Source organism: Chanodichthys erythropterus, chromosome 9 (assembly GCF_024489055.1).
Source record: "Chanodichthys erythropterus isolate Z2021 chromosome 9, ASM2448905v1, whole genome shotgun sequence".
Taxonomy (NCBI): Eukaryota; Metazoa; Chordata; class Actinopteri; order Cypriniformes; family Xenocyprididae; genus Chanodichthys; species Chanodichthys erythropterus.
The window spans coordinates 9,950,372-9,966,060 of NC_090229.1; the positions used below are offsets into that span (position 1 = coordinate 9,950,372).

Genomic DNA, 15,689 nt, shown 5'->3' on the forward strand with positions numbered 1-15,689 from the left:
CTTAATAATTCTCAGCATATATATATATATTGCTGTTCGAATATTTTTTTGCAGTTCAGTCTAGTAAATTGCATAACTTCCTGTTTAATAAACTGTTTGAGCAACATTTGATTAGTGTATGGCTCATTAGCTATCATTAAAGTGTATTAGTGATATTAGGACCGACTGAAGAGGACATTTTTATGGAACATCAAAAAAGTTTAGTCCCCTCAAAAGTTGCCTGAACCTTCACTTGTTTTAAAAATGAAGAGCATCATGCTCCAAATCTTTAAGCACAGAGCAAAGAGAAGAGGAATATCTGAAACCTGGGCACAATTTTACTGAAAACTATAATCGGTCAAACATTCCTGTCAGTTCCTCAGTGCACTAAGATTTCCATCGCTCGAGGGCAAATTCTATTATACGATGGATATTAAGTCAACATGATCAGACAATGAAAAATGTCACAAATACATAAAAGTACTATGGGCACCCTCTGTAACCCCAGCAAAGTACTGTTTTTATCCAAGATAGGCAAAGAAAGATGAAATCACCCTTGATAGCAGTGCGGCAGCGGCTCCGTGACAGAACATGCTGTCTGTGCCTGGACCGGCCCAGAAGTCTGTAGTAGTACCATTTCCTCCCCAGAACTCTCCTCACTGCCCCTGACATGCTCTCTGCGTCTCACGACTTTCAGAATGATTGACTTCAGAAAGTACTGGAAGTCTTCACTTCAAAAGCTCCTGTTGAACTGAATCACTGCCAGTAGAGATTGCATGTTCTACAGATTGCTGCATCTGATTCTGCAAGTCAGGACTGCTCTTGAAATGACATGGTGGAGAGTTTTGGGAGAAAGGGGGGAAAAAGAAGGGGGGTAGGTAGAGAGCCAACTCCTCCCCTCAAATAACCTCTGTGATTTAAGAATGAAAAATTACAGTGCAAATATGTCTTGAGCTGCTCAAAAAAAATTCAAATTTCAAAAAAATAGTTCATCCAAAAGTGAAAACTCACACTCTAGAGTAATTTTAGATTTTAATCTTGTAGCTCTTTCCAACAATAGTGCATATGTCACATTTGTTGAGCTCCAAAAAATGACATAAAACACCATAAAAAACAAGGTAACTCTTCACAATAAGGTTTCATTTTTTATATTAGTTAACTATAGTTAACTAATAGTAACTATTAGTTACCATGAAATAATAATGAAAAAATATGTCTAAAGCATTTATCTTAGTAAATATTAATTTTAGCAATTACTAATACATATTAAAATCAAAAGTTGTTTCTGTTAATATTATTTAATGGACTAACATAAACTAATAATGAATACTTGTATTTTTATTCATTAACTTTATCAAAGATTAATAAATACTAATAGCTAATTTTGGTTAATGCATTAACCAACATTAAGTAATGAGATCTTATTTTAAAATTTTGCCAACACTCTTGATACAAGCTTTTTTTTACTTTGGACTTAAAAATGTGCATTTTGTTGTAAATAAATTCAAAAGAAACTGGCATTACAGCTTATACTTTGCTATAAAAGGAATTCTGCATACAGGCTGACACTACTGAAGACTGAACAAGAAGTTTGTCCCTTCACACACCCTCAGTTAAAAATCCAATACATTAATACTGTATGTTTGCAGTGCTCTGACAAGGCATTTGACCCCTATGACCTCTACGACAACACCAGCCGGTGATATAATGAGATTTACAAGCCTTACAAGAAAATCTCACCTTCCTGATGAAATCCTAGATTTTGAGAACCAAATGTCAGACAGAGATGGAAACTATTTTTTAAAAATGATTTATATGCACCGATCACAATAAAGATAACTGATTAATGCAATATATATAAAGTGATTATAATTTGTAAAATATTTTATACTATATTATACTGCTATAGTTATTCTATATTATACTGTAATATTTGTGACAAATGTAAAAATAATTTCACAATTTACGCAGAAATTTTGCTAGCCTTAATGTGTTATAATGACTGATACTGTACGTATAACATCCACCATGCTGTTTATTTTGCTATCCGGGCTGAATATTGAGCTCCAGATAAACTTCTTTTTCAGAAACCTCATAAAATGACCCATTCCCTACTTCCTGCCAAAATGCCATAAGTTTATTTTTACTACTGTAAATACCTAATGATTGAATATGCCATAGCATTCAAACGTTTGGAGTCAACAAGATTTTTTGAATGTTTTTAAGAGAAGTATCTTATGCTCATGAAGACAGCATTTATTTGATACAGTAAAAACAGTAATTAAATAACAATTAAATATTATTACAGTTTCATATAACTTCTATTTGAATATATTCTAAAATGTAATTTATTCCTGTGATCCAAAGCTGAATTTTCAGCATCATTACTCCGGTCTTCAGTGTCACATGATCCTTCAGAAATCATTCTAATATGATAATTTGGTGCTCAGAAAACATTTCTTATTATTATCAATGTTGCAAATGTTGTTTTGCAGCTTAATATTTTTGTGGAAACAGCATTTTTGTTTTCAGAATTCTTTGATGAATAGAAAGTAATGTCATTGTTTACTCACTTATGTTGTTCCAAACCTGTATGACTTTCTTATTTGAATACAAAAAAATGTCACACTGCTTTCTTCTATAAAACAAAAGCATATACAGTAGTGATTATGAGCTGTCAAGCTCTACAAAAGAAACTACAAATGACACACTCACTATGTTCTAAGTCTTTTGGTAGCTTTGTGTAAAGAAAAGACAGCCATTTCAGTCCTTATGCAATAACAATTGCATAATGTACTTCTCAAATGTCACAGAGGCAGAGAGATTGATATCAATGGCATCAACCAGCACTGGTTTGTATGGCCAAATATGTGGTGGGCGAATGGGTGCAAAGCTAACATATGACCTCACAAGAATCATGGACCTCATTTATTATTGTTTTACAATGTTTTTTTTACGGTAGCTGGTAGAGGGATGAGGCAAATACGGATTTCCACAAATAACATAAGATACTTTAATAAAGCAAGGACAAGGAAACACCAAACTACACATTAACACAACAGAGAACGGACAAGGAGTGAAGGGAGTGAGTGCAATATATGGGGAGTGCTGACAATAGAGTCCAGGTGCAGGTGATGAGTGATGATGAGGAGCTGACGAGGGAAGTGAGTGCAGGTGACGAAACAGGAGGATCATGGGAAATAGAGTCCAGGGGAACAAGGGATCTGTAACAGTTTTTGTCTCTTCTGTAGCTTGACAGTCTAGAAAAAGAGTATCATAAGCATAGTCAAATGTCATATGACGGTCATTATGTAATGACAGAATTTTTATTTTTGGGTGAACTAACTCTTTAAAACTTTACTCAACTTTTCCTTACTCCAACAACAAAATAACAAGCCAAAAAGTTGCAGATCAGCAATACCTGCCGTTGCCAGTGCTTAAACATCGAGAGCAGATGTACTTAAAACTAAAAAGTTAAAAGATTAGAGGGAATAATTGAATAGCAGAAGTGCTAAAGACAGTGAGAGTCTTGATACGAAGCGTCTCTCGGTGAGTGGGAGCTAATTGATGGGGGGTTGACATGCTGGCAGCTCGGTGACAGAATATTTCTCCAGTGAGGGGGAAGAGAGCAGGTCTGTTGCATGCTGGGTCTTTGTAGAAGGGTGAGTGAGTAATGGAAGGAGCCGGGGGAGGCGGCAGGAGCCACTTTCATTCTCTACTGACGCTCAGACACTCGACCTCGGTGTGAACTTTCTCATCGAGAGGAGACGAGAGGATGAGATGGAGAGGCTGGCGTAAATCTGTCTGCTCGGCTTCTCAGAAGAGCTTTGCGCTGTAATAAATGTGGGTAATAAGAGGTCTGATATTATTACCCATAGTGCAGTTGCTACATGCCACCTGAGCCTCGGAGTCGAGCTAAAGGAGGGCCATTAAGTTGAGCTGTCCCTGAGTGATGGACGCCTCTGTGTACTGATGCTGCCTGCTTTGCATGAGGACATCAAATGAAACGTTCATCTCTCCAGAGAATCCGTCAAAAACATAATGTCACAAAGTCTTCGACTACTTATGATATTTATTAGCCAAGCCACTGTCAGTATAAAGTCAGTATGAAACTGTTTTATGGCTCCAATTTGTCACTCTTAGATTGATAGAGGAATGAGTTTCTGAGGAGAAACTAATACAGGACTCAATGTTCCCCCATAAATAATCAGTCCTCTTACAGCATGAGACAATTAAGAGATCTCACACATAATGACGTAATCCAGCCAAGATTCATCAGGAGGAATTGATGTAGGACAGGGTGTGATTTTAACCATTAGGATTGGATTGGATCGTGAATGTTAGCTATTATATTTTTATTAATAGTTTGCCCTGCACAACCTTGTACTGGAAAACAATTACTTTTTGAGTTTTTAATTAGGCTTTTTTTAATTGTTTTTCAGGGAAAAAAGTTAAAACCCTTAAAAGAAAATAAATGTACTTGTGAAGCAACGCTGCACAAGATAATATTTAATAATAATATTTTAAGTATATTTTGTCTGCAGATTTTTTCCACTTGTTTTAACTTAATTATACATAGAACAAGTAAAAATCTGTCAGTGGATAAGACAAAATAGGACAAAAAATTAATTCTCTGAAAGTTTTAATATCTTGTGAAGTGTTTATTGTGAAATAGGTCTTGTTCTAAAGAGATAGTTCACCATAAAATGAAAATGAAGTCATTATTTACTCACCCTGGTGTCGTTCTAATGCAGTATGCCGTTCTTTCTTTTTTGGACCACAAAAGGAGAATTTTTAAAAAATGTTCCGGTCGTGCTTATCCATATAATGGCAGTGAATAGTGACCAGCATCAAGCTGATGCCAAAGTATACTATATTTTTAGAAGATGCCAAAGTATACTATATTTTTGAGTGAACTAATCCTTTAAAGGGATAGTTCACCCAAAAATTTTAATTCTGTCATCAATTAGGGTGCATTCACACTTGTCATGTTTGGTTAAATTAAAACGAATCCTGGTGCAATTGCTCGGTTAGTGCGGTTCATTTGAACATGTGTGAACGCTGCCATCCGAACCCTGGTGCGCACCAAACAAGCGGACCGAGACCGCTGAAAAGATGGGTCTCGGTCCGCTTCCAAACGAACTCTGGTGCGGTTCGAATGATATATGAACGCAACAAGGACTAAAGACATGTAAACGAACCAAAAACAGGAAGATCCTCACGCATGTTTTTCTCGTCATAGTCGCAAGTTTGCCCATCACAGGCATCAGATGTGCATCTCCACGCAGCAGATCGTTTGTGTGTGTGACGGAGGGATTCCCACCGCTGTTTTGACTACTTTACACATTTTATAAGCTCTTTACGAGTTCCCAGTTGGCCAAAATATCGTCATATGCAGGCTACACACACACAACAAGCGCATTTACCTCAGCACACAGCATTGTTTTGGATGTTCGGTAATGATGTCGGTCTCAAAATAGGCAATACGTCATAAAATCCGACCAATCATGTTGTGAATGTATCCCTATGCCTTAAGGTTCGGTATCTTTTGGTTCGGTGATAAAATTGCCAATTTGAACGCTAATCAGACCAGGACTAAATGTTTTTTTTTTTCTTCTTTGGTCTGGACCAAATGAACCAAACGAACCAAACTACAAGTGTGAACGCACCCTTACTCACCGTTGGGTTCCCACACCTTTTCCAGTTATTTGTGATTTGTGAAATCTAAAAAAAAAAACTCATACTACATGACTCTTAAGATAATTTTCCATTAGAATAACATGCTCTGGTGAATTATGCACAATAAGACATTAAACATTATTTGAGATAGCAAACAGAGTACATCTGGATTTCAAGATGACTTAAAGTGGAGGGCATAAAGCAGAAGAAAGTGTAAGTAAAGTGTCCAGTTTTATGTAAATTTCCTTCTTTCCATGTTTCCTGCTTCCACCACACTCTGAAACCTTTACCTCTTCTCTGCTAGCCCTTTAATAGTGCTAACCTCAGGAGGTATACACATCAGCCCTGCATGCCAAACAGCCTTTTAGCCTCAGAGCTCAGGAAGTACACTGCTGTAAATTTCAGACTGACTTCAGGGAGCCGACTGACCAGTGTGTAGCAGGTAAATGCAATCAAGACATGACTTCAGCTCTCTGCCCTCGGCATTCTTCATAGATTGCAAATTTGAAGGGGAAAATGTTTACATGCAGTGCCCCCCTCTGGACCAAAGTGGTAAAAAAAAGGAGCTGGATGCAGTACTATTAGTTAATTCCCACAGTCATCAATAACAGACAGTAAAAATAATAGATAGATGGATATTAAATTTGACAGACAAACAGAACAATAGACAGGCAGACAGACAGAAATAACGACAGACAGACAGATAGACAGACAGACATAATGATATACAGAAAGATAGACATAATGATAGACAGATAGACAGACAGTCATTACGACAGACAGACAGACATAACAATAGACAGACAGACATAGTGATAGACAGACAGACATAACGATAGACAGACAGACAGACAGAGATCGAATCCGACAGCAGAAAGCAATAGTATAAATCAATATGTGTGTAATCTGCAAGTGCAAACAGAAAAGTACAAGTGAAAAGATAAAATGTCCAAACAAACCAATGTCTGCTGGAGTGATGGAACAAACTGAGACGGACCACAGCTCCCACACTCCTACCACCGAATGAGGACAATCGGAAGGACCTCAAGCTGTGGACAGGAACTCATGATGGCCACAGCTCAACACCACAAAATGCCTACATCTGAGACAAAACATGTAATGACTTGCTTTTCCTCTGAAAACACTTTTCTGTTAATGTGCAATAGACAAACAGCTCTTTGGGCATTGTTTTATGAAATACACATAATGCTCTCAGCCACTTTACATATCAGAGTTAGAGTTAAGCCTTTGTGGGTGTACAGAGTTCACTGATACCCCCTTTCCACCAGCACGAACCAGGTGCTAGTTCAGAGTTAGTACTATTGCCAATTTGGAGTTGGTTCAACTAAAAAGCCTTCTAAGAACTGGTTTGCCTTTCCACGGGATAGAGAGCCAACACAGAGCCAGGTCTTACGTCACTGTATACGTCATGGCAGCTCCGATGCATCTTGAACAAGCCTTAAATCAACAATGGTGGACATTTCGTTACTACTCATGTTCATGGCTTTGCGAACCTACATAGGCATCCAAACAAGGCTCGCCGTAATTTGTAAAGAAAGAGATTACAATCGAGCTGCTATTAGCTTGATTAGCTGCTATTTCAAAAATGGCGGCCACAAGTTTCTTGTTGGTCATGGTAAACACGCCCCCAGCCCCTGAAGCAAGCGGTTCTAGACCAAGCGGTAACCTCCCCCAGTTTCTCTTGAAGTCAATATGGAAGTGACTTAAACTGCAATTCATCGACTGGCCGCTAGGGACATGCTCCAAAAGAGAGCAGAAACTAATTGAGTCTCATGTTAAAACGCCCAACTTTAAAGCAGAAAAAAAACATGTTTACAGCTGGTACAAAATGTGTTTTGGTCTATACTGCTAATTTTGCCTTTCATGACAACTCTGAGGGGGGTGAATTTTTGTATAACTCATCCGTTTAAATTATATTAAGCCTTAAAGTTCTGCATAATTAAGGGCGTGATCACTTGAGTGACAGGTAGATTGCCGCTGCTGTCTGTGAGCCGTCACCCCAGCTAATTCCAGCTGCTGAATTTGGCATCTCTGCCGTGTTTGTGCTTTTTTCGGGATTATTTTATACAATTATAAAATAATATGGCTTGCTGCATTAATGGTTGAGACTCGAGACAGATGTGCATCTGTGTAGATATGCACGCATGCGGAAGATAAACAGAACACACGTTGCTGGATCGTGGCATTGGCTAAAAGTTTTGTTCGTGAGATTTACTACAATGACAATGGCGGGAGGATATAGAACTCCGACAGCACTGCTTGGATTTGTTTGTGAGACATAAGATCATACAGTTTTACAACATAAACATTTTCAGTTATCCGGGAGTGATGCGCAGTGATGCACTTCTAAGATGGCAGCGGCCTCATTTTTGCTTCAAAAATGCTTTTCAGAAATCTACGGGTAACGTTACGGACACTACGTCCATATTTTTTTTACAGTCTTTGCTCTAGACCAGTAATGTTTTTGTGCTACTTAAGAACCACTTTTCCTGGTTCAGAGCTGGAGCTTTGGGTGTCGAAAGACAAAGAACTGACTTGAAACTAGGCTCTGGCTCCGAACCAGCACTCAAACAGTCTTGGTGGAAAAGGGATATGAAGGGCACATTAGGTGCTTGGGTAGTAGTACAGAAAGATCCTAGATTTTTGCTGCTGTCTGGAGTTTTGTTTTCCAAGTTTTTGCTAGAATGGACTCCAAGAGGCAACTGCCAAAATCATCAACCAATGAACATCCATAATGACATTCTTTCTGTGATGATGTGACAATGTGAATTAATGAAGCAAAAAAAACTAGGAGAACAAACACATTAGGCAAGATGAAGTCTGCTAAAGAAACAGTGTTCTGGACACACTGGCCTAGACTGTTTATTGCCTTGAATGAGTCTAAATTATTGTGCAATTATTGCAATACTGCCAAGTTTGGTAAGAAATATTTTCAGTTACATCTAGTGATTTCCACTTGAGAGTCTGAAAATACTCCATTTGTATTGTTGTTTGGCTGTGTGATAACTATTTATGTTATTTTTGCAATCATTAAAAAACTCTCACACAAGCTTATGCAGCTCTGGAGAGAAGCTAGACTACACCACAGCCTGAGAAACATGAGAAAAATAGAAAAGCAAGTAGCCAATGGAAAAGCAGATTTTGGAACACCACATGAAAAAGATCAGATGCTGAAAATGACTTATTCTCAACTACAGTGCAGTAAAATGCATATTTATACAAACATTTAATACAGAAACTTTTTATGGATGGATGGATGGAAAAATACAGAAACTTGACTGAAATTGTTTCTCATGACCATTCAAACGTTTAAGCTATTGATATTAGTTTATATGACAGGAGAAATAGCAGAATACAGATGAAAAGTCAGAGGCAATGCTTTCAGTCATGCTGCGATTGGTTCATTACCCTGTCAATGCACTATCATGATCAGTCTGCTAATTGGCCTGAATGGGTGGAACTTGTGGAAACAGACCGACTAATTACAGAGTAAACAAATCACCCACTCAACACTCAAATGGAACTGGAATGCAAATTTACATTGGACAAAAAAACCCCAACAGCAGAGAGGAAATTTTGCCTCCTTATTTTAGAAGTCTGTTACACACTACTAATTTTGAACAAAAAAATACTGAACAAAACCAAACACTGAAGTACATTACCAGCAAATTGTGAAGCATCTCACATTCGGAGCTTAATAATATACCACTCCAACATACAAAAAAGTGTTGACAGAGCACCAGATACTGTGCATCCAACTTGCATCGTAATCTCTGAGAGAGGACTCCAATCACTTACATGGAGTTACATGGGGCCTAGTAGTTTACTGATGCTCTTGGGTATTTGCCACTTGTAAGCTCTCTACCGCTCTTACAACATCTGGCCGTCCCCTGGAAAGCAAGAGGCCCTCGGCCACAAGACACCATTAACATCAAGCTCCCTGAATCCCAGGCAGTCACGCTGCATTTCCTGCAGTAAGAGTCAACAAGCTCATGAATCTCTTCCCAGACTAAAAACCAGCAGTTTAAATCATCACCAGCACCAGGAGAAAGAGCCTCAGGGATTTAACATGTTCCATCTCTGTTTATATGGACCAGAGTCACATATCTGTTGTTCATTTATCTCTAAGAATTACACAATCCCTGGGAAGACAACACACTTTTAGTAGAAGCCCTTGGGTGAGATTTAAAAATGGATAAACACATTCCATCAGCTGTATCATCAGTTGGCTGTTTATTAGTACTTATGAAGCAAATATTAATGATTTATCCTGCATGACCATATTCTAAATCCCTTAATCCTACCCGATACGTATTAGTTCACTTCAGAATTAAAATTTCCTGATAATTTACTCAACCCCATGTCATCCAAGATGTTTATGTCTTTCTTTCTTAAGTCGAAAAGAAATTAAGGTTTTTGAGGAAAACATTCAGGATTTTTCTCCATATAGTGGACTTCAGCGGCAAACAACGGGTTGAAGGCCCAAATTGCAGTTTCAATGCAGCTTCAAAGGGCTCTACACAATCCCAGACGAGGAATAAGGGTCTTATATAGAGAAACGATCGGACCAAAGTTGCTTGCCTTGCACTAGTTCTGCGTTGCGTCACGCATTACGTAATCATGTTGGAAAGGTCACGCGAGACGTAGGCGGAAGTACCGAGCAAGTGTTTACAAAGTGAACGTGCAAAGATTAAGTCAAACGCCCTTTACAAAAAAAAGGTAAAACAATGATGTTGAACGATTTTGAAGTTGGAGAAGAAAACAAAGACTAAGTCAAAGCTGCACTGAAACTGCAATTTGGACCTTCAACCCGTTGGTTGCCGCTGAAGTCCACTATATGGAGAAAAAAATCCTGGAATGTTTTCCTCAAAAACCTTAATTTCTTTTCGACTAAAGAAAGAAAGTCATAAACATCTTGGATGAAATGGGGGTGAGTAAATTATCAGGAAATTTGAATTCTGAAGTGAACTAATCCTTTAACAACTACCTTACTATTAATAATTAGGAGTTTAAGGCAGTTAATAGTTAGTTAATAGTGAGAATTGGGCCATAATCTAAAGCATGACCAATATTTTTTTTGTTTGTTTTTCACTGAGGAAAAAACATCACATGGTTTGAGTAAATGATGACAGAATTTTCATTCATGGGTGAAGTAACTCTTTAAGAAACAGGGAAATAGCTGGTTAATTTCCACCCCTTCAAGTACATAAAAGCAGATAAAATGAATTTTGGCACTGGATTCAAAAATGCATTAAGACCCAAACTAATCTCATGTTCAATACAATCATGGCCACAATTGTTTTCCCCAAGCTGGAGGAATTGTTTCCTCCATTTTTGCAATTATCTCAATTACAGAGAATAACAACAGAACTAAACTAATGGCTGCTGAAGCAAAGACCAGCTACATGTTGTTCTGATTTGTTTGCACTTGAAGTAATTTACTTTCGGGTTCAGTTCCAGCAAAGATCTCTTGAACTTGTGGGATCTCACATGTAGCACATTTCTGGTTTGACCCAATTTTAATCTAGTTTATTCTACATGTTCAGAAGACCTTAATCATACACAAGACAGATGTTCTCAAAGAGTTTTAACCCCTGTGATAATCAAGATTTCGGTGTTGCAACTACGCAATTTTGTGTTGATGGTCTGAAACACTTTTTGCCTCAAATATAAAAAGGTGTAAGAATATCAACAGACCACCCACTTGTTTCTGGCATATTACTTTTCTGACCTAGTAGAAAGCCTTAAAGGCATAGTTCACCTAAAAGTCATCATTTACTCACCCTGTATGCCATTCCAAACCTGTTTGACTTTCTTCTGCAGAACACAAAAGAAGATATTTTAAAGAATGCTGGGGTCCAAATATTAGAAAATTTCAAAAAATGACGTTACATCAGTTACTGAATGTCAGTTTTCCAGTGAACTAGAGTTGCAATGCAACCAAAACTGCCATTATAATGTTATATAATACTGTAGACTCAAAATTCATTTATAATGTTATATTATAGACTCCAACATCATTATACTTTAAAAGTGAAGTGTGTAATTTCTGCTCTAGCATCACCAAATGAAGGTATAAAAATAATGTGAGGTTACCCCAAACCTCCCTGAATGCTGCTGATCAACGGGAATATACAAAGGCAGTATAAAAAATAGTTTGACTGAAGACTCGTTTCTGCTTACCAAAGTGTAGACACAACTGTTAATGCCGCACATGGACTCTCATATAACCTTGAGACCTAAATTTAATACAGTCTAGACCAGAGCAGAATAGACTCCTCAAGAATCTCAGCACTTTTTGGCATGCTGTCTACTGTCCTTCAGTCTAATCTAAATCCGGAGGGCCTATCATCATCATCATGCTAGCGGGCAGGCACACAATTTCCAATACATAGAAGCAGTGTTATTACATTAAGATCAGGTGTGATGTTACTTCAAACAGGAAATACATCAAAGAGGTGCATAAGTGGTCCACTTCTGTCTACAGGGGTCTTTCCCTGGGGCAACCAGGGCAGGATATGCTGAACATGAGCACTCTACATTATGATCTTTAAAATGGGCCATGAGAGGTATTTATAACCCCTGGATAGTGGATGAGGCTGCATTTTCAGACGAGTAAAAGCAATTCCACTGCAGCAGTCACAATACTGTCAAATATCTGTGCTCAGCTGCTGATATGCATCCTGCAGAACATCTCGGCTGCATTGCTCAGTTAATTAATTGGACTTTGGCATTTCTCTTTTGCTTTGGTATGTTAATGAACGTCTAGCACAATGGACTCCATGCCATCAAAGAGCCCTGGATAAAATATGCCAAACACCTGCTTGTTCCAACAGCTCCACAGTCTCTGCCAGGGTCTGCATTAAACCCCCGCAATAAACAGAGCCGATGCTTCTCTGCCATTGGCAGTAAGTCACAGTTTAAGAACTGAGATACAAATTGTTAAATACAAATTGCTTTCAGATTAAAACACAGTACGTCTGCAAACCTTGTGATTAACATGAGAACTGACAAACATGATTTTATATAGAATGTAGGAATAAAAATTAATTTATATAAAATTCATTATAAATTGTATATAAATGACAAATTATTTAAATTACATATACATACATTTTAATAAATAATAAAATATAAATTAAAATACATTTTATTTATATATGTATTTATATTATGTATTTATATAATTTATATAAAAGGTTAATTGCTGACTGAGCTAAAATACAATATTAGATAGGTAGATAGATAGATAGATAGATAGATAGATAGATAGATAGATAGATAGATAGATAGATAGATAGATAGATAGATAGATAGATAGATAGATAGATAGATAGATAGATAGATAGATAGATAGATAGATAGATAGATAGATAGATAGATAGATAGATAGATAGATAGATTTTTATATATTTGACTATTAGTGGGTGCAGGACACTATAGTTCATTTATGTAAGTGAGGATAGCAAAAAATAAAGTAAAGTGTAACATATTATACCTAAAAAATGTTCATACAGTGGACTACCAGTAAAACTGATACATTTGGAACCAAAAATTATTCAGACGCTTTGACCTGACCATGTTTTGCTTAAGTATTATCTGATATAATTAAGATATTTTTTTTAATTCTTTTTAATTCTGAGATCTTGTTATACTTTTATATTATTTATATTTTATTACCATTTTTTTAAACTATAGTGAATAAACTGTATTAATGAACGAAATGTTCAAGGTGTGGTTTGACTAATTATATATATACACATATACATATACACATATTATAATTTAATCATAAATTATAAAAGAGAGTTAGCGAGGCAAAGGGAATAACAGTGGAAAAATATAAAATAACCATTTGTTCATCGGCCGATCATAAAATATTTATTTATTTATGTATGTATGAATATATGTATGTATGTATTTATTGTAAATAGAAGCAGGACTAGCTCCTACTTATGAATGACCAGAATTGGTTTAACTTTGTCTAGGTTATATTTAAAAAATATATATATTTCAAATAAGGAATAAAATCTGACCTCAACTTTATTCTAAATTGGGCTTCTTTTGTTCAAATTAGGCAGAAAACTGAATTTTGGTCCAGCTAATGCAAATTCAAGAGTAAATGTTGGTCATATTGGTCAGATGGTGTCTTGACCAGTCTTGGCTGGATTAAGCTACAATATGTACCAAATTTTAATGGGATAGCCAAAACGATGGCTTGCGTGACTAACAGCCTTTGTCTAGAAAGAGTGTCATACAAAGCAGAGATGGAAGAGTTTACAAAAGATGCTGATATGCAAAAATAATTTCTGGTACTGATAGCACACGACTGATGGTACAACAATGAGTGCCAGAACACTACCCAAAAAAAAAAAAAAAAATATGCCTGCAATTATTCTATTACACAAAATCAAGTCGTCTTATACCAACACTTACATTATAATACCAGTTTCTCTGTACCATCTGCATCTACACAAGTTCTGCAAGGTACAAAGTGCAAATCTCCCAGAATGCTCAGGGCCAGGGCAAGCCTATATTTAACTTTGCACAAGAAAAGTCTTGTTTGTGATTTCGGAGCGCTGTCCTTTGCTCAGCTGTTGTCAGAGGTTGCCAGGAGACGGGATCAATAGAGGCACTATATCAGCAATCTCTGAAGCACCACAGCTTTTATAGTTCAAAGTCGGGCTTGGAATACCCTTACTTTAGAGTAAAACAACATCCGGACAAAAAAAAAAAACGGAGGGTAACATGGAGAGAGAAAAAGAGAAAGGCAAAGGGAATAACAGCAGGGAAAAAAATGGAAAACAGAATAAGAAAAGGATCCATTTGTTCATCAGCCATCAACAGCAAGGCCTGCATCATAAAAAGTTAATTGCTGACAGAGCTAATATACACCCTCGGATTCAGAGTTCTGCCAGCCAGAGAATAATTCCCATGTTTCCATGCGAGTTTACAGGCTGTTTAAAGCTTTTTCTGCAGCGCATTTCAAAGATCAGGAATGTGACTCTGTAAGATGGATTAACACTATGTTACACATACAAACTGCCATATTTCACACATCACTTTTATTAAATAAGGTATGAATGTTTTTTTTTTTTTTTTCTGATAGCTATTTTTTTCTTTTAGAAGGAAAAATTTAATAAATGGCACACAAATTACTGCCTATCATTTCTGAAAATGCAGAACAATGAGTTTGATCTGTCCAAACTAAGTCCACAAGATCACAGCATGACCCATATTATGATTCTGACTACTCCCCAACAACCTATGCGAGATTACATAACCAAAGTGTGGGCTTAGTGCACCATTTGGGATAGGGCCTCGGATGGCCCACACTTCCTGTTTGAGCCTGAAGCGTACGGCATGCTGTTTAAAAGAAACCGGGCCCTACATCACATCTTTCTGGAGCCCAAAAACAGCTCCTTCTCACCTTGGTTGCCCACAGGGGACATCTTAGAAATAGGCCAGTTTCTGAAGCAGGTCACCCCATCCTGTGAAGAGAATAATCAGAAACAGAAAGGACGACTCAAGCTGAAGGACTCAAGGATGTGTCCGGCACTATCTCAGCTCCTTATCGAGAATTACAAACAAAACCTGCCTGTTACATCCATCTGTGTGCTGTTTCGGCCTCCACATGGTGGTGGAGATTACCACAAGAATTCTAACACAGCACTCAGGCCTGCCACATTGTACGCCAATTGTGACCCTCCCACTTTTGGAAAGAAAGGAGAATAAAGGGGGGGAACAAGAGGGACAGTGGTTACTTTTTCCATTTTCATGAGCAGTTAGGGGCCTAGTAACAGCATTCTCTCTCTCTTATTCTGCACCACCATCTTTTGAGGAAACGAGCCCCCTTTGGAAATCTGAATTCCTCTGGAATGTCAGCCAATCAGAATGCAGGCTCAAGGGAGTGTGTTATTGGAAGGCCTGTCTGGGCTCTGATACTTTAATCTCCCAGTGAAAAACTTCCAATACATGCTACACGCTACAGTATATGCAGTGCTTTTTAA

The 15,689-nt window shown here is 37.4% G+C and overlaps 1 protein-coding gene across 6 annotated transcripts in view; it reads right to left on the bottom strand.

The window, feature by feature from the left end:
* Window positions 1-15,689, bottom strand: part of dab2ipa (DAB2 interacting protein a) — a 131,937-nt gene that overhangs the window by 101,090 nt on the left and 15,158 nt on the right. The window contains exon 2 of one of the 6 annotated variants that reach the window (XM_067394516.1): window positions 11,463-11,496. The exons of 4 other annotated variants lie outside the window; for them this stretch is intronic. In XM_067394516.1, the coding sequence (XP_067250617.1) occupies window positions 11,463-11,496 (34 nt within the window). Of the gene's footprint in view, window positions 1-6,617; window positions 6,654-11,462; window positions 11,497-15,689 lie in introns of those variants that run through there. One more of the 6 variants, XM_067394517.1, reaches the window with a different exon arrangement.